Source organism: Lolium perenne, chromosome 4 (genome assembly GCF_019359855.2).
Source record: "Lolium perenne isolate Kyuss_39 chromosome 4, Kyuss_2.0, whole genome shotgun sequence".
In the NCBI taxonomy this organism is placed as follows: Eukaryota; Viridiplantae; Streptophyta; class Magnoliopsida; order Poales; family Poaceae; genus Lolium; species Lolium perenne.
In genome coordinates, this window is record NC_067247.2 from 329080550 (window position 1) to 329105317 (window position 24768).

Here is a 24768-nt window from a genome sequence, read left to right on the forward strand (position 1 = left end):
CGATAAACCTTGGGTGATTCACTTAAGGAAAACTTGCTGCTGTTCTACAAACTTCTGCTCTTGGAGGCCCAACACTGTCTACAGGAATAGAAGCGTGCGTAGACATCATCACCTAGCGACGACTACACACACTATCAGAAGAAGGCACGTCACCGTCCTCGCCCCGCCATCACTCGATCCGGTAGAACTTTTCGATGTAGAGTTTGTTATAGTAAAACAAACAATAATCGTCGTGCGAAGACTCCAAAGAAACAGTGCATCACACCAGCAACCATCGTCAATGATGACAGTCGTAGATCAAAAGAGACTGACTTCAAACCACACCAACGAACACAAAAGATGACCAGATCCCGGAAGATCTGCCGGACACACAACGCGACGCACCCTCTAGTGGTGCTAGGCGCACCATTGTAGCGAGGATAGAGTTGCGAGTATCTTACTATGAATTTCAGATGTTGTCGCCGCCTCATCATCCCGAACAAGAAAGTGAAAAAACTAAAACAAACAAAGGAACCCTACAGCCCTCATGCAGTCATGATCCATGGCCTAGAAGACCATTAACCGTTGGGTGGATTGAAACCCTAGCCGCTTGGGGTAGCCTTCTCCTCTCGTACCTAGGGACCGAAACGTTTTGATCTTTACAGTGCGACATTTTAATGAGTATATTTTAAAATATATGTGAAGATGTAAACCATGAATGTAGATACAGAAAGTCGCGGTATTTGTAGTATAAAATTGGTATCCTTTTAAAAGTTCATTTGTGTAACATGCAAGATATATGGGTATGTATCTAATAAAATGTTGGTACATATGTAATAGATAACATATGTTTTAAAGAAACAATCACAAACAATATTGACAAACATTAAAACAATTTTTCAATACACTCCATTAAACATATTAATTTATTTCAAAGCAAGTGTCCATCGCTCCCAAATGAATTTCTCAGGTATTTCCAAAGAAAACTGTACTCAAAAGAAATATGATTGTATATCAAAAACATAGGTTCACATACTATTACCATGAAATGGTAGCAAAAGAAGTTCAAATGGAAATGAAAGAATATCTAATCCCCTTTGATAAAAATGAAAATGAAAGAACAAAAAGGTTTTGTGCAAATGTATAGGACTAGCTACGTTTACCATGTATAGGAACGGGCGTAAGACCAAATCCGGTTCGAAAGCAAAGGTGGACGGAGACACAGTATATAAAAGGTGAGATAATTTGACATATTTAAATCACGGTAGTTTATCTTATGCTTGAGTCATATGAAAGCTGTGCCATCATCTAAGCTCCTACCCTGATGTTCAAAATCCAGCAAGTCTTTCTTGAAAAAAGAAAGAGACGACATCAATGTATAATTGCACCGAGCCAATATGGAACCCTTCAGTTCATTGAGCACCCCTGTTACTCCTGGGCTCTAGGCAGTCAGATGCGTTTCTGATCTCACAAAAGTTCCAAGGTGCAGATTTACTTCTGCATGATTGTAAAATTAGTTTCTGATCTCACAAAAGTTCCAACGTGCAGATTTACTTCTGGAAGAAGAGCAAAACTAAAATGAGTGTTTTATTCACACTGACAGAACCCGAAAGACTTAACAAATGTCTGGAACTCTGGATTAAGAATTGGTGGAATACCCAGCAATCCGAAACTCAGAACTTTCCTGGACGAGATGATAAAAGAGAAACTAAAGACACATGCACAAAAACCTCCTATAGAGATACACAAGGAAATAATACAATTGGTAAAAATGGATTATGAGGATGATCTCAATATCATTTGCATTTCCCAAGAATTATAATTTCGAAGGGCAGGGATTTTTGTAATTCTATTGCAAATTGGAAGGTACATATCCCGGAAGATAAAAAGTAACAACACATAAAATTAGTTTCTAGGTCACTAACTTTCCGGACCGAACAAATTCTTCAGGGTATACTGTAATTCAAAATGGCAAAAACCGAACATCCCAAAACCCCATGTTATAAACATCAAACATTCATCAAGCAGCATATAGATCAGAACACGTGAAAAAACATGAAATAAACATCAAACATTCCTCAAACAGGGTAGAGATCCATCCAGAACACCACCAAAAGACAGAAATCAAAGTTCAGATTGTATTTTGTATCCACGTGACTGGGAACTTATTGCTCCGATTCTACAAGCGCAACCGGGCACCGGGAAAGTTTAGTACAGCACATTTTTGACAAAATTTAGGAACAGAGAAGCTCCTTCAATTCCCATCTAGTAGGGCTCCACTGGGGTACGGAAGTTCCTTCAATTCCCATCTAGTAGGGCTCCACTGGGGTACGGAAGTTGAGTCCAGCGTACACAGCTGCGGCACCAAGCTCTTCCTCGATCCTAAGAAGCTGCCCCAGTTAAAAAAAAAAGTCAGTAGAATGCACCAGCCTATGTTGTCAAATAAACGCACCGTATTACAAGAAAGAGCAACGAAAAAGATAGCAGTATGTGCAATAGACTGTCTACAAGTGAGTGGTAGCTAAATTTCAAAAAAAAAAAAAAAGTGAGTGGTAGCTAGTTTCCATACCTGGTTATACTTCGCGAGACGTTCGGATCTGCAAGGTGCTCCGGTCTTGATCTGGCCCTGTAACAAACAGGAGATTTTTCAATTAGCTTCACCATTAAACTTGAGTTGCACTACTGACATTCTTCCAATAAAAAATTGGAAACATACCGTAGATAAGCCAACCGCCAAATCAGCAATGAATGTATCCTCGGTTTCACCACTGCAGCAAAGAGATGGCAATCGAATTTTCAGATAACAAAGAAAGGTACAAGTACAGGAACAAAAGATGGTGACTGAGAAGTGTACCTCCGGTGACTGGTCATCACACCCCAGCCAGCACGTTTTGACATTCTCACAGCCTCAATGCTCTCGGTCACAGATCCAATTTGGTTAACCTACATTGTAATGAGGATACACAATACTTGAGCTGACAAAGCTATCGGCTGCAACAAAATGAAGTTATCTAAAACCAGGCATACCTTGAGGAGAAGAGCATTGCATGACTTCTCTTCAATCGCCTTTGCAACCCTCTGCACGTAAGAGGGTAATAAACTATGTAAATCACCTAGGCAAATGAAAAGTTAAAAGACAATGTATTACATTAAAGAGAGTACATACAGTTGGGTTTGTGACAAGGAGGTCATCTCCGACAATCTGCACTGGCACTCCAATTTCCGCAGTCATCTTAGCATAGTGAACCCAGTCATCCTGATCAAATGGGTCCTCAATCGAGACAATTGGGTATTCATCAACAAATGACTTGTACACATTCTTCAGGCTATCTCCAGATATCTTCTGGGAGCCATCATTGTTCTGCAACAAGCAACAGAATAACCATAAATTGGCGATCAAAATAAAGTTAAGAACTCAATCTGACAATCAGATATTACATCTTCCTTGAAGTTCAGATCATAGGTTTGGTCCTTTTCACTGTAGAACTCTGAAGCAGCAACATCCATTCCAATGACAACCTAGTTTAGCATATGGAATGTCTCAGTAAAAGGTGTCAATAATCATTAAATCAACTTAGACATGACGTAATGCAACAAACCTTGCCAGTATATCCAGCCTTTTCAATAGCCACCTTCAAGAGTTCAAGACCCTCCTTGTTCTCCTATAATTTCACAAAAGGCCAAGGAATTAACAAATACTCCAAAAAGATATTTTGTTGACCTCAAAAAACAAATAAATTTCTAGTACCATAGAGATAATCATGACCTTATTCAAGAAGAAACAAATAAGACAAATTTCTGAATAACTTTCGAGCCATTTCAAGGGATTATCTCATGCTGTAGGGGCGTAAGCCAAAGATATAAAGGACAAACCTGAATGTTAGGAGCAAAACCACCTTCATCACCAACATTGGTAGCATCTTGACCATACTTCTTCTTGATAACAGACTGTGCCACACAGGAAATGAGTAAACTATTAGACATTGCAAAACTACCAGTTAGAAAGTGAAAAGTATGATTGAAGAATGACCTTCAAGTTGTGATACACTTCAACACCCATCTTCATGGCCTCCTTGAAGGATGAAGCACCAGTAGGAAGGATCATGAATTCCTGTAGAAGCATAGAGGGCGTAAGTTACAGGCCACGGAAGTCATACGATAAGAGCTATATGTAAATTCAGGTTTGGGGCCTGCCTGCATAGCAAGCTTGTTTCCAGCATGTGATCCACCGTTGATGACATTGAATGCGGGCACAGGCAGAACCAGATGCTTGTTACCAGCAAGGTTGGCGATGTGCTGCAGTTTACAAGACACAAATAAATCAACAGTGATTGGCATAACAGCAATTCAGTGATAAGTGTAACCAGCATAGAGAAATGTACCTGGTACAGTGGAATCTTCTTGACAGAAGCTCCTGCTTTGCATACAGCAAGTGACACAGCCAGGATAGCATTAGCACCAAGCTGAATTTCAAGAGGATCAAGTCATCAGGTGGCAATTAGCGAAAAGCAAATGGTTGTACTTTTCCTCTCAAAACATAACCACCAACATGTACACCAATACCAAAATATACCTTTTGCTTGCACCAGCCCCACTCATTCTTGGTTCCGTCAAGTTCATGAACCATGAAGTTGTCAAGCAGAGTCTGTTCCGTGGGATCCTACAAAGCAAATAGAACGTGTCAAAACTATTAAGTTAATACTGTATATGTATGCAGAGAAAACAATAAGTTAATACTGTAGTATGCACATAATCAGTTTAACGAAGGAGCAAGGAGGCAAACCTTGCCAATCAATGCTGGTCCAATAATGGAGTTCACATTGTCCACAGCCTGTTACAGGGACAACTTTAAGAGTTAACTTATGGAGCAATCACAGCTTAAAGTTATAAGAGATGAGATGCTACAAAGACATTATAGAACACGCAAAATCAAGACAAACCTTTAGCACACCCTTGCCCAAGTAATCTTTGCCTCCATCCCTCAACTCCAAAGCTTCGTAGACACCTATTATACAGGCAAGAACAGCCCAAGTTAAATTTCACAGCAAGGGTAGACAGACGTTAGTGATTGACATAAAAAAGAACAGCATGTATCCTCCAAATCTGAATGGGAAACTAAATCTCAATGAATGAAAATGAACATGCAGAAGCCACGAGGCTAGAAGAGATTCTTCAGCTTCCTCCACAGATAGTAGCACAACAGAAAAAGAAAGCACGCTGGTAACTGAGAGACCTACCAGTTGATGCACCGCTGGGCACAGCAGCCCTCGCAAAAGTTCCATCAGAGCAGCACACATCAACCTGGCAGCACAAGAAAAGGGTTGACAGTTAGCTATAGGAAGAATCGGCAAGCTGGAAGCATTAATAACTGAAAACGAACTGGACCATAGGCGGAAACTACTACCGCATCATCATTCCCACTAGTGTGAAACTAAACAACGAGATAACAGAGATCAGATCGTGACAAGCAGCAGATCAGCTACAAACCATCCAGTCGCCTCGCTAAAGCAAAAAAAAAATCAGGAAGGAGAACGGAAAAGCTAAATAGTAGATCGTACGGCTAATCGGGTAAACGCGTAGCCACGAAATGATCAGATCTACTGGAACCCGTAAAATTGCTAAAACCCTATCCGTAACCAGGATTACAGCCAAAGCGGACTAATAAGCACATAAACGAACAGATCAGAGCACAATCCACCAACCCAAGGCCAAATCGGAGCTACGCAGTTACAGATCGCACCGTCCAAGGCACTAGGAGTGGTTGGTCGTATCGCTCATTACCAGATACAAACCCTACAGAGGAAGAGACTCGAAATCGGGGCTCGAGCTCCAGATCTCGGTGTACAGCGACACCCTAGATGAGGATGGAGCGGAGTTGGGTGGTGCGCGTACCTCGACGGTGGGGTTGCCGCGGCTGTCGAAGATCTGGCGAGCCTTGACGCTCTGGATGGTCGCCGCCATGGCCGGGGAAAGCGATGGATCTAGAGGATGTTTTGGGCGGAGAGCGAGCTGGGAATTTGCGGAGGTTTTGAGGAGGGGAGCGGGGCCGCTTTTATGGTGCGACGCAGCGGGCAGCCAGCCTTCGCTGACGGAGGAAAGGAGGGGGTTCACATGACTTGGCATCTACTGCCGTTTTCTATTGTTTTTTTCTTCGATCGCATCGGCGGTACTATTTTGTTTGGACAATAAGTAATGAATTTCTTCCAGAGGAAGAAAAGGGGAAATTGGCATCGACGCTTTTCTTTTGATCGCTCGTCGGCAGTATTTTTTGATGGGAAGGGCAAATGGAATCTGTATTAGGCAGATGGCATATTCGCTGGCGAGGCAGCCGCCGTAGTGTTTCGTAAACCACGGTCGGCCCGCGGGAATGCGCGGTTGTCGATGGGCTTCGACGCGCGTTTCAATGGGCTGTGCTCCACCTGGTTCAGACTAGGCTGTAAAGGTTTAGAAGGTGCTTTAGGCCCACTTCTTTTAGCTTATGCATAAGCCGGCTGATGGGTTTGGTGGAGAAACTATGGGGGGGACTAACGGAAAACCAAAACTGATCATGGGTGCATATGCACCTGGTATGTATAAAACATATTTCAAAAAGTAAAAAAATTTAGCATGTAGAGGGACATGTTCTATGTGTACACATAAAGTTTCACGTAAAACCAACAATTTTTGTACCATGTGTAAAAAAGACAAATAATGCCTCGAGAAATAGACTATTTTAACACCAAAAATTTGTCTTTTTAGTACAGGGCACAAAACATATCGGTTTTTGCTGAAACAACTTTGTGAACATGTAACATGTCAAGGTATACACGAGGCATTTTTGTTTTTATTTTTTTAACATTTGAAAATATGTTTAATATGCATTTCAAATAAAGGGTGCATATGCACCCGGGTGCAGAAACACCCTGTCCGGGGACTAAGGGCATCTCCAGCGACGGACGTTGAGCGACCGTTTGCGTCCACCTTGACGGAAAATGAGTCTGGCACCACCTTCAGCGGGGCGACGCAAAGTAACCGGGCAGTCCGTGGAGACGCAAACCTGGCCCAAATATGCGGCAAATTTGCGTCTCTGCGGCGCTGCGCGGACAAAAATATGTGTTTGAAGAGAGAATTAAAAAACCCATGGAACTTTGTTTGCAAAATAGTTGTAGCAATGTTTTTAACATGAATTCTGTGAACACTATTATTTTTAATGCTATGGAAAAGTCTAAGCTTGGGGAAGTTGGTTGTGAAATTTTTAGTCCCCCAAGTTTTGAGGAGAAAATTTTCTTTGATGATACTTTGCCTCCCATTTATGATGATTATAATGATAGTGGTATTTTGGTGCCACCTATTATGGAGGATAAAGTTCATTATGATTATTCTATGCCTCCAATTTATGATGATTACAATGATGGATGTGATAGTTTTACTCCCATTATTACTAATAAAATTGATTATACTTATGTGGAGAGTAATTATACTTTTATGCATGTGGATCATGATAAGAATGCTTTATGTGATAGCTATATTGTTGAGTTTATTCATGATGCCACTGAAAATTATTTTGAGAGAGGAAAGTATGGGTATAGAAATCTTCATGTTACTAAATTTCTTCTCTTTATGATGAATGTTTTGAGCTTTCTCTTGATTTGCTTTTATTTGCTGGGTACTTTAAGACCTACTGGTCCTTATGAGAGAGGGAGACACGATTTCATATATCACAATAATATTGAGTCTCCTCTCCTTGTGTTGAAATTTTTGAAGTTATACTTGTTTTGTCTTCCTATGCTACTCACTTTGTTCTTCATTGACTTGTTTTGTTACAAGGCTCCTATGCATAGGAAGAGTGTTAGATTTAAACATGTTTTATATATGCTTCTTGATGCTCTCTTTTCAACTCTCATCTTTATGTGAGCATCATAAAAGTCACTATGCCTAGCTAAAAGGCGTTAAAGAAAAGCGCTTATGGGAGACAACCCATCGTTTTTATTTTCTGTTATTTTTGCTTTTATTTTTGTTTTGAGTCAAGGTGCTTGTTAATACTGTAGCAATACCTTTGTATCTTTATTTTCTTGCATTAGTGTGCCAAGTAAAGTCTTTGATAGAAAGTTGATACTAGATTTGGATTTCTGCGCAGAAACAGATTTTTTAGCTGTCACGAATTTGAGTTTTTCTCTCTGTAGAAGAATCGTAAAATCCTGAAAAAATTCATGAGTAATCCTCAGATATGTACGCAACTTTCGTTCAACTGGAGATTTTCCATCTGAGCATGTTAAGTGCCTCGAAAAAATTCGTCTTTACGGACTGTTCTATTTTGACAGATTCTGCCTTTTATTTCGCATTGCCTCTTTTACTGTGTTTGAGTGGATTTCTTTGCTCCATTAAATTTCAGTAACCTTGGGTAATGTCCAGAAGTGTTGGGAATGATTGTGTCCTTGCTGAACATGTGAATTTTTTATTATGCACTAACCCTCTAATGAGATTGCTTTGAGTCTGGTGTGAAGGAAGTTTTCAAGGATCAAGAGAGGAGGATGATATAATATGATCAAGAAGAGTGAAAAGTCTAAACTTGGGGATGCCCCCGTGGTTCATCCCCATATATTCCAAGAAGACTCAAGCGTCGAAGCTTGGGGATGCCCAAGACATCCCCTTCTTCATCGACAATTTATCAGGTCATCTCTAGTGAAACTATATTTTAATTCTGTCACATCTTATGCACTTTACTTGGAGCGTCTGTGTGCTTTTATTTTCGTTTTGTTATTTTCATTCTCTGAATAAATCGGATCCTAGCATGCTTGTGTGGGAGAGAGACACGCTCCGCTTTTTCATTTGAACACTTGTGTTCTTCGTTTTACTTTTAATGTTCATCGCGAAAGCTGAAAGCCGCAACACTTATTGTTATTTGGTTGGAAACAGAAAATGCTGCATGTGGTAGTTGGTATATTGTCTTGAATAATTTGATACTTGGCAATTATTTTGAGCTCTCAAGTAGATCATGTTTAAGCTCTTGCATCATGTAGTTTAAACCTATTAGTGGAGAACTACCGTAGAGCTTGTTGAAATTTGGTTTGCATGATTGGTCTCTCTAAGGTCTAGATATTTTCTGGTAAAAGTGTTTGAGTAACAAGAAAGACAGTGTAGAGTCTTATAATGCTTGCTATATGTTTTTATGTAAGTCTTGCTGTACCGGTTTATACTTGTGTTTGCTTCAAACAACCTTGCTAGCCAAAGCCTTGTACTGAGAGGGAATGCTTCTCGTGCATCCAAATCCTTGAGCCAAAACCTGTGCCATTTGTGTCCACCATAACTACCTATTATGTGGTATTTTCTGCAATTCCAAGTAAATACTTCACGTACTACCTTTAAACAATTCAAAACTTTATTACTCCTTATTTGTGTTAATGTTTTATAGCTCATGAGGAAGTATGTGGTGTTTTATCTTTTAATCTTGTTGGGCAGACTTTCACCAATGGACTAGTGGCATATACATCCGCTTATCCAATAATTTTGCAAACAGAGCTGGCAATGGGGTGCCCAGCCCCAATTAATTAACTTTCATTAATAATTCTCTTCACATGTTTTGCCCTGATTTATCAGTAAGCAACTTAATTTTGTAATAGACACTCCTCCATGGTATGTGAAATGTTGGAAGGCACCCGAGGATTCGGTTAGCCATGGCTTGTGAAAGCAAAAGGTTGGGAGGAGTGTCATCTATAAATAAAACTAAAATACATGTGTAAACAAAAGAGAAGAGGGATGATCTACCTTGCTGGTAGAGATAACGTCCTTCATGGGAGCCGCTCTTTGAAAGTCTGTTTGACAAGGGGGTTAGAGTGCCCACTACCATTCGTTGACAACAACAAACACCTCTCAAAACTTTATTTTTATGGTCTCTATATGATTTCAAAAACTTGAAAAGCTCTAGCACATGATTTAATCCATGCTTCCCTCTGCGAAGGGCCTTTCTTTTACTTTATGTTGAGTCAGTTTACCTACTCCTTTCTATCTTACAAGCAAACACTTGTGTCAACTTTGTGTGCATCATTTCTTATGTGCTTTCTTATTGCACTCATCATATTACTTTGTGTTGACAATTATCCATGAGATATACATGTTAAAAGTTGAAATCAATTGTTGAAACTTAAATCTTCCTTTGTGTTGCTTCAAAACCTTTTATTAAGAATCTATTGCTTTATGAGTTAACTCTTATGCAAGACTTTTTGATGCTTGTTGATACGTCCATTTTGCATCACTATTTTATATCATAATTTAATGTTATTCATTGATATATTTCATATTTAGAGATGATACTTATGTTATTTCACCTATTTTGCATGTTTCATGATTATTGGAGAATCACTCACCGGAGTCAGGATTCTGCTGGAAAAAGCACCGTCAGAATGCAATATTTCTGAAGATCAACAACTGACGGAAATTACACCGAAGGTCTTATTTCTCCAAAAGAAGGAGCCAGCCAAAAGGAGGGGCCGAGGAGGGCCGCCATGGGCCCCCCATAGGCCGGCGCGGTCTCCACCCTGGCCGCGTCGCCTTGTGGGGAGGGGGCCCACAGCCCCCCTCGGCAGCCTCTCTTTCGCGTACTTCATCTAACCTAAAACCTAATGTACGGGGGATAATCGCGAGGAGACACAGCCACCTCTGCGGGGCGGAAAACACCAGAGAGAAAAGAGCTCTCCGGCAGGCTGAAATCCGCCGGGGAAATTCCCTCCCGGAGGGGGAAATCGACGCCATCGTCACCATCATCGAGCTGGACTTCATTGGGATCATCATCACCATCATCTCCACCACCGTCACCGTCATCTCCACCGCTGCACCTCGTCACCGCTGTAACATCTAGGGTTGAATCTTGATTATTTCATAGGGGAAACTCTCCCGGTATTGATTACTCCTTGTTATTGATGCTATTGAGTGAAACCATTGAACCAAGGTTTATGTTCAGATTGTTATTCATCATCATATCACCTCTGATCATGTTCCATATGATGTCTCGTGAGTAGTTCGTTTAGTTCTTGAGGACATGGGTGAAGTCTAAATGTTAGTAGTGAACTATGTTGAGTAATATTTAATGGTTTGATATTTAAGTTGTGGTGTTATTCTTCTAGTGGTGTCATGTGAACGTCGACTACATGATACTTCACCTTTATGGGACTAGGGGGTTGCCGGAGTGACAGCAACCTGAACCCCCGTTGGTATATCGATGCAGGAGGGATAGCAGGATCTCAGAGTTTAAGGTTGTGGTTAGATTTATCTTAATTACTTTCTTGTATTTGCGGATTGTCGTTGCCTATTTGACGGTACCTCGGAGGAGGGATCCTCACGAGGGGGAGAAGAAGTAGGGGCCATAGGGCGGAGTGCACTCGGGACGGTGGTACGCGATTTACCCAGCTTCGGAACACCTGCACGAGGACAGGGCCTACTGCTGCTTGTCTGGAATTATCTGGGCGCTTTCGCGTTGTTACAGTGAGTTGTGGTTGTGCCTCTAGGGCTCCCGGGATCCGGCCTATAAAGGCGCACGGATCTAGGGTTTACACGGAGAGTCCTAGCCGGAATACAAGTTGCCTAACTACGGTACAATATCTTGCCGTGTACGTCAAGGATCCGCCTTCCTTCGAGGACGTGCTGGATCCGGATACTTCATGGGCCTTCACGGATCCGGCCTCCTTCGTAGGTCGGTTGAGATCCGGCTTCCTGCTCCTGGACTGGACTTCATCCTTCAGGATCTACAGCAACTGGGCCGCCCGATGGGCCACATGCCACATCACCATCTGTGGGCCACCCGGGCTTACCGGATCTAGGCCATGCCGTTGATATACCCATAAAGTATACCCACAACAGTAGCCCCCGAAGTTCTCCGAGATTCATCATTCCTCCGACTTCATTCAGCTCGGATCCGAAGAGAATCTTGAAGAGCTTCAAAACTTTTACTTGTTTCCGGTATCATCTATTCGGAAAACTTCCTTTCTTCTGGATTGGCAATGTAACGGAGATCCCACTTTTCCCGCGCGCAACTTCCTTTTTTCCCGCGCTAAATTTTCGGAGATGCGAATCTTTTAGCCGGAAATTTCGGGAGCGCACAGTTAAGTTACCTCCACGTCATTTTACCGTTTGTGACCTAAGACACGTGTCAATCATCTGACGGCGTGACCGTTCCGTTCCTACCGTCAGATCCGGATCACGAATCTCCGCGCGAGGTCTATAAATACCCCCGCACGCGGTAACTTCACATTCTTTTCACCTCCTCACCACTTCATCTTCCTCCTCGCGTCGCGCCGCCCGTCAGATCTCGACTCCGGCGAGCTTTCTCCACGGGAAACTTCCTTCGACGCCGCTCCAAGCCTCCTCCCGCACCAAGATCCCCACGGTTGATCGGGATTTTCTCCCCGCCGCCGATTGGTGGTCAAAGTGCGAAGTTTACTTCAAGTTTGGCGACCTCCATCCCACCGGAGCCTCGCCGGACCGCCGCGCCATTAACGGTACATGCATCGGACTCGTAGACGAAGAAGTAGACTAACGTAGTTTTCCGGTTACTCAGCTTAGTTTGCATGGGTGCAGCCGGAAGCATGCCGCATGATTCACACTGTACTGGTAGTTCTCCGAGTAGCCCGGAACCCAGTACTGTTGAACCCATCTGTCCGGATCCCATTTCATATCTGCCACCATACATTTCCGACATTAGGCTTGCTCAACCATTCTCCGCCTCTTCTAGTACCCTATTAGGCCAGATTCCAACCGCTCAAAAACTCGAAGAAGAACTCCAAGGCCAAGCTAGAATGGCAGCCAAAGTCCAGGAGTCGGAGAATAAGAAGGCATCCAAGGCCCGGAGTCGTGAAGGTGTGAGGGGTCAATGGTGGCCTTGCGAGACCACAGACGCGGAGCTTAGAGAGCTCCAAAACGAGGGCATGATCTCTGAGTATTGGAGCTTCATGCGCGACTCCGACGTCCCCAAACCCGAGCCGGACGAACGAGTGCTGACCAAGGCATGGGTTGAGCACGGTCTATCGCTCCCCTGTTCGGAATTCTTCCTATCCATCCTCGACACGTACGGTCTTCAGCCCCACAATATCTGCCCCAACTCCTACCTCCTGCTCTCTAACTTCGCAACTCTTTGCGAGGGGCACCTCGGTATCCGACCAAGTGTCACGTTGTGGCAATTCTTTTTCCGAGTGAAGAAAGAGACAAAGGATAAATCCATATTCTTTTTGCGGGAGTATGACGTTTATGCTCCGACCCGGCCGCATGTAACCACCTCATGATTCCCACGAGTCCGTCCGGTACTGGAATGCCGGATGGTTTTACGTGAAGAATGCTTCAGTTCCGAGCGTCCACGACGGACTTCCTTCCTTCAACAACAAGCCTCCAGAAGAACTGGCTAGCTGGAGCTTTATCCCTTCGCTTGCCCAGACTCCGATACTAGAGAAGGCAGCTCGGAGAATTTCCTGGTTGGTCCACGATGGACTAACCGGAGCTCAGTTGACTCTTAGCTGGTTCTCCCGGAGAGTCCAGCCTCTTCGCTACAACGCACGCTTGATGTGAGCGTACACTGGGGTGGATGATCCTCTCCGGGTTACGCGTCACGATCTTCCGGCTGACTCTCTCAAAAGGAGGTTCAAGACGCTGGTGAAGATAGGCCGGGGACAACCAATCCCGGAACTGATCAAGGATATTTATACGCATGACAAGTGTCCTCCGGTAAGCATATGCCTCTTCACTGTTTTTCAACTTCTCATATCTTCAACATGTTTTAACTTGTTCTGCTGACCTTCCTCACAGCTCGATACTATGGCGGAGGAGAATATGCGCAACATACTCCGAGTCCCTGTTAGCGGTGAACCGACGGAGGAGGATCCGGAGGACCCTGAGGAGGAAGAGGAGCGAGTGCCTAAAAAGGCTGCCCCTCGACCTTCGAAGCGTCCCCGCGCCAAAGCTTCCGGCTCTGAAGCCGGAGCCAGCGGCGAGGCCTCCACTAAAAAGCCCAAGGTGACCAAGCCGCCTCCGCTCAACTCCAAGAAGGCGGAGCGCGAGCGCCTTAAGCTGCTGTCGACAGCAGGAAAACACTCACGCCCCATCATTCCGGGCGCAGCGTAAGTTTCCGAGTATGATGCGTCTTTTATCTTGGTAAACTGTGTTACTTATATTTTTCCTTCGCTCACTTGTAGGAATCCGAACCCAACCACCACGCGGACTAATGTTCAGGAGCATATAACGAAGTATATGCACAAGTCTCCTGCTGTTGGTCCTTCGATGCCAGCTCCACCCAGCGCTCCCCAAGCCACCCCACAGCCATCTCCTCCTCCCGCGGATCAATCTCCTGCTCCTGACGCTCCCACTCCACCGGAAATAGTTCCGATAAGTAGCGACAGAGCGGGCGGAGAAAGTTCCGGCGGCAAAGGCCCCATTCAAGATGAAACTGAAGGACAAGACCGTGAGGAAACAGAAGTCACTTCCTCCGGCAAAGCTGAAGCCGCCAATGGTGATATGGTCGTTTTCCCAAAGAACTTTGGAGATCCGGCCGACCTTACCTCCGTCCCAAAAGCTTATGCCACCAAGTTTTTTAACAAACTAACTGAGGCGGAAGAGTGGGAATTAGAGCAAGATCTGCTCAACTCTATGCTGAACAATGCCTGGGGTAAACCAGACGCCGAGACGTCGGAGATCCAGGATTTCAAAAAGGATGTTGGCCAGTTCTTCGACAAGCTTGTTTGTAAGCAAAAGGTAACTCCCCAGTAGCCCCCAAGTATTTAGGCGGAAACTAATGTAGTTAGCGTCTGAATACTTAGAGAAGATTCAAACTGAAGGAAGATTTAAATGTCGTGGTAGCCCCCAAGCATTATTGCGGAAAATTTGTCCAGCAACAATGCTTTAAAGAGACTTAAACCATATAATACTTGCGGAACTCACTCCGGCTCTGACTGTGTTCGCAGGAACAAAAGGCTCTGCTTTATGAGCTGCACAAGAACATTGCGCTTCAGCGTCGCGTGACCATCAGCCAGGCGGAGCAGATCCAGCGTTTCCAAACGGAGAACGCGGAGTTGAAGAAACAGCTATCAGAAGCCCAAGGTTGGTTTCCGACTATCTGATGCTTGTGGATTATGTTCCGCATTTTTTCATACTTGATGCTTTACGTAACTTTGAATAGGCGCCTCCTCGTCCCTCGCTGCAGCCTCCTCCGAACTGAAAACTCTGCGCACCTCTCAGAAAACTCTTGAGACGCAACTTGCAGAGGCGGAGAAAAACTCGGAGCTCATCCGAAAAGAGGGAGAGTTTCAGTTAAAGAGAAACACTGACCGCGACACCATTAAGAAACAACAGAAAGAGCTTGGTGGGCTCCGGAAATATATGGAGACAGCGGAGGCGTCGTGGGACTGGCTGATCTCCGGTGTCCTTGGTAAGATTCCGTTATATAGCAGCGTATGTGCCAAGCCTTTAACCTGTTGTGCTAATTTTGGTATTGCTGTCCCCAGATCCTCTTGGATATGACGAGGAGCATCGGAGCCAGTTCCCCCGGGATGATCTGATCCAGCTTGCTGGCGATGACTGCAAGGATCTCATATCCGCCTCCCGGAAGATTTGTCACAACCTGAATATCAAGAAAAGCCGAAGCTATGAAGTTCGCGATCTTATCACCAGGATGGACATGCTTCCGGAGTTGGTGGTGGATCTACAAGCGTCTTCAGCTCGAGGCGCAGCTGCTATGTCCCTGGCCATGTGCTTGGGACACAACCCGGATCTGGATGTTGACAAGGTGACTACTGGCGTACCTGCAGATGCGGACGTTGGCGCGCTGCTTGATGCAGTTAGCGGCTACGACACTCGCATCGCCCGGAGAATTCGTCACAACGAATTTTACGACAAGGTGGTGCTTCCGGCCGACGAGCCCCTCGAAGCTGAGCTTCTCAAGGAGCGCGAGGCGGAGGCAAAGCCTGCTGAATCCGGAAGCCAGTATACCTGGACAAGCTCCAAAGACCAAGGTGGCGCAGCATCTCCGGCCACAGATGAGGAAGAAGATGATGAAGAGTTCTCCTCGCCGGCCAAGGGTGAAGAAACAGATGCTCCTGCAACTGACATTGACGCGGAAACTTCTCCGGCGAAGGAGAAGTAAAAAACTTGTTCCTGCGGGAAGATGGGAAAAAACAATGCATCATTTTGGCCCCGAGAGGGTTTGTAATATAACTTAAATTTTTAAGTAGCTAGGGACGAAACAGCTATGCATGTGCGGAAACAACTTATCCTGCAATCCTTTAATATTATTTGCATGTTTCATTTATTGGAAGCAAGTGCTGATGTTGTATTTTCCGGCTTGCCCATTTGACCTTCCACGAGCCGGAAAACCTGTAGCCGGAAATGCTTGCCAGCGGTGACGAAGCCCAATGGCAATCCGTCAATAACCGCGGAATCAAGCCCCCAGCCCAAGTGCCGGAAGTCGCTACCAGGAATCCATGAACTTGCAACAGAGAATACTTTCACCAGAAAACTTAAGCTTACGTCCTAAATGACGATTTTGAAAATCACAACTTTCATACACGCCTAGGCGGAAATATCCAGCTCTGCGGTTTTAGTCGGAAAACATACACGATCTAAAATGAACAAGTAAAGGAGGTAAAAGACTCAAAGAGTGAACCAAAAGCTTTATTTCATTGATCATGTATAATTATTATAATGTATGTAATTCTATGCTAAGTGTGAAAAGGACGTAGCTGTGCGATGTTCCAAGGACGTTCTGTTTCGTCGTAGATGTCATCCGGATCCTCCCTCTTGCGTTTCTGGCGCCAATTAGCAGGTCTATCCTTTAGCTCTCGGAAATCAACAAGGTAGTACGATCCGTTGTGAAGCACTTTGCTAACGACGAAGGGTCCTTCCCATGGAGATTGCAGCTTGTGATCTTTCACCTGGTGAAGGCGGAGGACCAAGTCTCCGGCCATGAACGAGCGATTCCGAACTCGACGACTATGGTAGCGTCGGAGCTTCTGCTGGTAAATGGTGGAACGTTGATCTGCTAAGTTCCTAGCTTCTTCGATCAGGTCCACAGATAGCTGTCTGGCCTCGTCAGCAGTTTCTTCATCATAGGCGGAGACTCGCGGTGAATCGTGGATGATGTCGGAGGGGAGCACAGCTTCAGATCCGTATACCAGGAAGAACGGAGTGAATCCTGTTGACCTGTTAGGGGTAGTTCGTAAACTCCACAGGACGGAGTCTAACTCCTCAGCCCAAGCTCCGGCTGCGCGGCGCAGCGGTTCTTCAAGGCACGGTTTTATTCCGGATAAGAGGAGTCTGTTGGCTCTTTCGACCTGACCGTTGGACTGTGGATGAGCCACTGATGCCAGGTCTAGTCGGATCCCAACGGCATGGCAATAATCCTTCAATTCTCCTTGGGCGAAGTTTGTGCCATTATCCGTGATTATGTTGTGCGGGATGCCGAATCTCGTCACGAGGCTGCAGACAAATTTGAGTGCCGTAGCACCATCGGCTTTTCTCACAGGCTTTGCCTCGATCCATTTACTGAATTTATCAATAGCGACCAGGAGGTACTCAAAACCGCCAGGAGATGATTTCTTTAACTTACCAACCATATCAAGCCCCCAGACCGCAAACGGCCAGGTGATAGGGATGGTCTTCAGCTCTTGGGCCGGAGCATTTGGTTGAGTAGCGTAGTACTGACAACCTTGGCAAGTTTTTACCAACTTATCAGCATCTTCTTTAGCTGTGAGCCAGTAAAATCCAAGCCGAAAAGCTTTAGCAACGAGGGACCTAGGAGCGGCATGATGCCCGCAATCCCCTGCGTGGATCTCTCTGAGGATTTCAATGCCATCTTGATTGGAGACGCATTTGAGAAAAACTCCAGTTGCGCTTCGTTTGTAGAGCTGTCCATCAACTATTGTGTAGGATCTTGCTCGTCTGATGATCTTTCGCGCGAAGACCTCGTCCTCTGGCAACTTTTGATCAATGAGGTAGTCCAGGAAAGGCTGCGTCCAGGCCGGAATGATGAGCATCACATCCTTTGCCGGAGATACTGCCACCTCTGGGTTCTCCGGGTTAGCGCCCTTGACTGAGGGTATCCGTAGGTGTTCTAGGAAAATACCAGGCGGAATTGGTTTTCTGCCGGATCCGAGCTTGGATAGCATATCTGCCGCTGTGTTATCGTCGCATCTGACGTATTTGACTTCGTATCCGAGGAAGCACTTGGCGATCTCGTCAACTTCATCTCTATAGGCCGCCATGACGGAGTTTCTGGCGTTCCAGGTTCCGGCTACTTGTTGTGCCACCAGGTCGGAATCTCCGCAGCAAATTATGTGCTTGATCCCAATTTCCTTAGCGATGCGCAGACCGTGTAGTAGAGCCTCGTATTCCGCCATGTTGTTTGTAGCTTCGAAGTGAATCTGCAGAACGTACTGCAGTTCTTCTCCGGTAGGGGACTTCAGGGTGACTCCGGCTCCTGAGCCTTGATGCTGCTTGGATCCATCGAAGTGCATGACCCATGTTTCTGGTTCCAGCTCCAGATTTGCATCCGGAGCCTCTGTCCAATCTGCGATGAAATCTGCCAAGACTTGGGATTTAACCGCAGTCCTGGGCTTGTAAGCGATGTCGAAGGCGGATAACTCGATGCCCCATTTTGCTGTGCGTCCTGTTGCGTCAGCGTTGTTGAGAATCGTCGACAGTGGAGCCTTGCTCACAAATGTTACTAGGTGCTCTTGGAAGTAGTGTCTCAGCTTCCGGCTGCCTAGGAACACACCATAAGCTAGCTTCTGAAAGTGAGGGTATCTTTGCTTTGACTCCGTCAGTACCTCGCTAATGTAATAGACTGGTCTTTGGACGTCATATTCATGACTTTCTTCCTTTCGCTCCACCGCGATGACGAGACTGATGACTTTGTTGGTAGCTGCCAGGTAAAGGAGCATTGGCTCTGACTCTACTGGAGCCGCCAGGATAGGTGGGGAGGTAAGTATTTCCTTCAACCCTTGAAGTGCTGCATATGCTGCGTCGTCCCAGACGAATTTGTCTGTTTTCTTCGGCAATTTGTACAAAGGTAACGCCTTCTCGCCAAGACGGCTAACAAACCTACTGATTGCTGCGACACAACTAGTTAGTCGTTGCACATCTTTGAGACAAGTTGGTCGTTTTATACACAGGATTGCCTTGATTTTTTCCGGGTTAACCTCAATGCCTCTATGAGAGACTATGAAGCCAAGGAGTTTTCCGGCAGGTACGCCAAAGACGCACTTCAGCGGATTCAACATCATCTTGTACCGACGGAGATTTTCGAAGGTTTCAGTGAGGTCGTTGATCCAGTCGGATCCTTTCCGGGTCATGACTGCGATGTCGTCGACGTAGGCGTGCACGTTCCGGCCAATTTGGTCCTTCAGGCACCGCTGCATCGTACGTTGGTAGGTGGCACCTGCATTTTTCAAACCAAAGGGCATGGTGACATAGCAGTAAGTGCCGAAAGGGGTGATGAACGAAGTTGCCTTTTGGTCAGACTCCTTCATCCGGATCTGATGATACCCGGAATATGCGTCAAGAAAACACAGAAGTTCCGCCCCCGCCGTCGAATCAATGACTTGGTCAATGCGCGGCAGGGGGAACGGATCCTTCGGACAATGCTTGTTCAAGCCGGAGTAATCGATGCACATTCTTAGTATTTCAGTGTTCTTTTTGGGTACAAGGACGGGATTTGCGACCCAATCAGTATGGATAACTTCTACTACAAAACCTGCCTCTAGTAACTTAGCTAGTTCCATTCCTATGGCGCGACGCTTCTTATCTCCAAAGCGTCGCATAGCTTGCTTCACCGGTTTAGCCCCCGGATTTATGTTGAGGTAGTGCTCGGCGAGTTCCCTAGGTACTCCGGACATGTCAGAAGGTTGCCATGCGAAGATATCCATGTTAGCGCGAAGGAACTCGACGAGCACGTCTTCCTATTTGGGGTCCATGTTGGCTCCGACTGAAACATGTTTGGAGGCGTCTCCTACGATGAGGTCGTGCTTCTTGGTTTCTATCGCGGCCTTGAACGAGGTCTTCTGTTCGGAGATCTGCTTCTTGGTGGTCTGCATCTCAGTCGGATCCACCGCGGCTCTGTAGCCTTGCAGCTCCTCTCCAGATATCACGGACTCTGCGAAGGCGGCTTCGCCTAACTCGCATTCATGAGCCTTCTTGTAGTCTCCGGATACGGTAATCATACCTTTTGGACCTGGAATCTTGAGCTTGTTGTAGATGTAGCACGCTCTTGCGTGAAACTCGTGGTAGGTGGGCCTGCCGAAAATGACGTGGTAGGAGCTCTTGAAGGGCACGACCTCAAACGTGATCATCTCTTGGCGGAAATTATTTGCATCGCCGAAGGCCACGGGAAGTCTGATGCTGCCCAAGGAATTTGCCTTTTTATCCGGAACCACACCATGAAATTCAGTGGTGCTGTGCTTTAGCTGTTCCTTGGTAAGGTTCATCTGCTCCAGAGTTTCCAGGTACATGATGTTCAGGCTGGCTCCGCCATCCATGAGGCACTTGGAGAAGTCATACCCATCGATGCGGGGACTTACGACCAAGGCGTAGCACTCTTTCGGAATGACAGTAGGATGATCCTGCCTATCAAACGTACACGGAGTTTCCGACCACCTGACATACTGCGGCACAGCGGGAACTGTGGCGTTCAAGATCCGGAGAGCTGATTTGCTTGCACGGACTGTTGGAGTTCCGAGGAAAGTGTGGTATGCGCCCGCACCTTTTTTATCGAAGGGGTTGGGTTTAGCTGCGGATCCGGTTTTGGGATCCGGCAAAGCATCATCCTCGCCCATCGCCTCGGAACTGTCTTCCTCTTTGTCCTTGTTCTTGCCCTTGCCTCCTTTGCCGCGTGGGCGGTGCTTCCGGGCTCGCTTGTATCCTGCTTCCGGGTCAGATTTGAGATCATTGACCCACTTGCAGTTGCGGTTGGTGTGAGTGGACTTCCCTGTAACCGGATCCAGATGGGCCAGGCAAGGCATGTCTTTGTACTCTTCATAAGTTTGGGGGGCGCGGGTTCCGGCAGCGGTGACCACGTCACCACGCTGTTGGCCCCTTCCGGCTCCACCACCGCGGCCGCGGCCTCTTCCGCCTCCTTGGCCTCCGCGCTGGAAGGCCATGGCGATCAAGTCGGATCCACCACTTTTTTGGTCATTAGGGGGATTTTTCCGCTTGGTGCCGCTGTTGCTACCGTTGCCACGGTTCTTCTTTTGCTGATGCAGTGGAATTGCTGTAGCTGCTAGATCTCCGCCTGCGTCGTCATCGGCGGCAGTATGATCACTGGCGATGGTGATCATGTCTTCCAAAGTCAGTTTATTTGCATTGACCAAGCAGGTCAGCTTGTGCCGCAGCAGTCCTCCTCTCTGCAAGCCACCAACAAAGGCGTGCATTGCTGTGCGGTTATCGACGTTCTCGCACTCGTTCCTGGTTTGCAACCATCGGTTGAGGAAGCTCCTTGATGTTTCACCCTTTCTCTGGATACATGCCTGCAGGTCGCTTGTTGTGGCAGGTCTTTTGTAGGTGCCTCTGAAGTGTTTCTCGAAGGCGTTCTTTAGGTCAAACCAGCAAAAGATGGAGTTTTTCTCGAGGTCGCTGAGCCAGATCCGGGCTGGACCTACAAGGTACAACTGAAGCATGCGGCAGGCAATATTAGGGGTTCCTCCAGCGAAGGTTACAGCATTACAGTAGTCCTCAATCCAGGTATCCGGCCTTTCCGTGCCATCATAATTCTTCAGGTTTCCGGGTAGCTTGAGGTTCATCCTTGGCTTTGGTTCCTCTCGAATCATCCTGCCAAAGCACTTTGGGCCGATGTAACCAGATCTGTACTCATTGAGGCGTTCTCGAGCATCGCGTGGGCCGCCGCCCGGGGTTTTTGAGCGGGAACGAGATCTCCGGCCACCGCCTCCACCTCCGCCACTGGGTGGTGGTGAGGGAGATCTGCGAGGGGGCCTGTAAGATTTTTTTGCTTCCGCCCTCTGACTCCCGGCGATCTTCCCGTGGCTCGCTTCGGCTCCGATGGCTACCTTCACCTTGGTGATAGTCTCCTCCGTCGTTCCGGTTTCGGCGTGGCTCCGGCTCACGTTCCGCGTTCCGGCTCCTCCTGGGCTCAGGCTCGTGATCGTTGTGTCGGCTCCGACGTGGTTCCGGCGTACGCTCCCTGGTTCTTGGCGGCGGCATGTCGCGGATGTTGATTCCACCGGCCCCATGGGGCCTGGTGTTTCCGACTGGACTGCGGCGGCGAGGAGGCGGGGGACGCGGGTACCCGTTAGGTGGAGGTGACGGGTTCCGGTACTTGTCCTTACCAGCGTACATTGCATCCTTTCCCTTCTTCGGATTTGACGGAGGTGTCTTTGATGGTACAGGGATTGGATTCGGGTGTTCCTTTGTTTTTCTTCTGCGCTCCGTGGATCCGGTGCGCGATTCATCATCAGGGTGGCGATTGACGCGGGCGTCCTTCTGCGCGGTAGCGATACAGTGATCCGGATTAGATTCCAACCTGCGCAGAGTATCCGCCTTACTCTGTTGCTTCATTGCTGAGGCCACGAGCGTACGAACGTAGGCGATGTCAATCTCCTCATCCTTCTCTTTCAAGATCTCCGCAGCCTTTTTCATGTTGTCCTTTGGGGTCGCAAGTGGCTGTTGCTCAGTGGGGGTCGCGAAAGTGATCTTGCGAGGGGGAATAGCCTCCCGCCTGATTTGATCGACCTCCTGCTGAAGCTCGGTGACCTTGTCTCTCCAGTGCCGTTGAAGCTCCTTGAATTTAATGAGTTGTTGGTCAACCTCAAGTTCTCGCTGCTGGAACCCTTCCACGAATTGCGCGGCTTCTTTCCTTTCATCCAGCATTGCTGCTGCGGTTCGAGCGATTTTCTGGGCTATTGCCAGCATCTCTTGCCTTTTGGCTTCTAGAGCCTCCGGGTCTGCAGCCTCCTCGGGGGTTATTGGTTTGTTGAGGATCGCAGAGTGTGCTATTGCGTCCATGCCTGCATGCTGAACCAGTTCTTCTGGCGACAGGACTTCCTGACGCGGGCGTTCCCGCGATAGCGGAGTACCTGCGTAGGATGGTTGTGGGTCGGAAGTGGCTTGCCCATCTGCCGATTCCTGCTGATCCAGCGCGGCCAAGGTTGCGAGAACCTGCTTTGCCTGGGCGGAATCTACTTCAGGCTGTTCACCGTATCCGAATTCCTTCACCTTGCGATCGAACTCATCGGTATCCATGGAGGGGGTGTCATCGGAGGTTGGGCTGAGGTTGCCCAGGATCGATTCTTCACCTGGGGCGTCGCTTTCTCCGACAGCCTCCTGCTGATCCGGAGCATCGCCGTTTTCCGGTGCCTCTACCTGCATGGGGCCTGCTCCGACTTCTTGAGGGGCGGCCGCTGCGGTATGGGCTATGAAGTGCACGAAGTGACACCTTTGCTTCTCTAACACCTGGGAGACCCAGGCGGATCTGCATTGGTCTTCCACCGTTATTTCCTGCTCAGGGGCGGATTGGGTGGGCGTTGAGTTTTCCAGATCTAAGGCGGAATCTTCCTTAAGAAGTTCCTGCGACTCGGATCGGATCTTCGCGACTGCGTCCTGCTCAGCGGCGGTCGCGTCAGCGTTACTTACCAGTGCGTTCCCGTCGGAATCGACGGTCTCGCCGATGAAGATGTGGATGCCGCCTATTGGGACGATGGAGAGCTTGACAGGGTCGGTCTTAGCCGGAATCCAGTACTCGTCAGGAGGGACGATCGGAAAGTTTCCGGCGTAAAGAACACGCCCCACCGCGATCGTGTCGTCGTAGCTTCCCATGGCGGAACCCTCCCGGTTCCGGCCTCCAGACGTCGCAGGCCCCACGGTGGGCGCCAACTATCGTTGCCTATTCGACGGTACCTCGGAGGAGGGATCCTCACGAGGGGGAGAAGAAGTAGGGGCCATAGGGCGGAGTGCACTCGGGACGGTGGTACGCGATTTACCCAGCTTCGGAACACCTGCACGAGAACAGGGCCTACTGCTGCTTGTCTGGAATTATCTGGGCGCTTTCGCGTTGTTACAATGAGTTGTGGTTGTGCCTCTAGGGCTCCCGGGATCCGGCTTATAAAGGCGCACGGATCTAGGGTTTACACGGAGAGTCCTAGCCGGAATACAAGTTGCCTAACTACGGTACAATATCTTGCCGTGTACGTCAAGGATCCGTCTTCCTTCGAGGACGTGCTGGATCCGGATACTTCATGGGCCTTCACGGATCCGGCCTCCTTCGTAGGTCGGTTGAGATCTGGCTTCCTGCTCCTGGACTGGACTTCATACTTCAGGATCTACAGCAACTGGGCCGCCCGATGGGCCACATGCCACATCACCATCTGTGGGCCACCCGGGCTTGCCGGATCTAGGCCATGCCGTTGATATACCCATAAAGTATACCCACAACACGGATGCTTGCAAGGGGTATAATCACAAGTATGTATTAGTCCTAGGAAGGGCGATGCATTAGCATAGGTTCACCCACACAACACTTATCAAAACAATGAAGATTAATCAACTATATGAAGCGAAATCACTAGACTAAATTCCCGTGTGTCCTCAAGAACGTTTGGTCATCATAAGTAAACAAACCGGCTTGTCCTTTGTGCTAAAAAGGATTGGGCCACTCGCTGCAACTATTACTCTCGCATTTTATTTACTTGTACTTTATTTATCTGCTATATCAAAACCCCCTGAATACTTGTCTGTGAGCATTTACAGTGAATCCTTCATCGAAACTGCTTGTCAACACCTTCTGCTCCTCGTTGGGTTCGACACTCTTATTTATCGAAAGTACTACGATACACC

General features: G+C 47.1%; 1 protein-coding gene across 1 annotated transcript; it reads right to left on the minus strand.

The window, feature by feature from the left end:
- Positions 1–2099: 2099 nt before the first annotated feature.
- LOC139829735 (enolase-like) lies at positions 2100–6122 on the minus strand. Its single transcript, XM_051326476.1, has 17 exons — positions 5872–6122; positions 5217–5280; positions 4920–4984; positions 4763–4810; positions 4553–4639; positions 4362–4442; positions 4174–4275; positions 4010–4090; positions 3853–3927; positions 3579–3641; positions 3418–3498; positions 3146–3340; positions 3007–3057; positions 2834–2922; positions 2696–2747; positions 2549–2605; positions 2100–2369 (listed from the first exon to the last, which is right to left on the minus strand). Exons 1-17 carry the CDS (start codon positions 6100–6102, stop codon positions 2289–2291), a joined length of 1503 nt encoding a protein of 500 aa, XP_051182436.1. The 5' UTR covers positions 6103–6122; the 3' UTR covers positions 2100–2288.
- Between the last annotated feature and the right edge of the window lie 18646 nt (positions 6123–24768).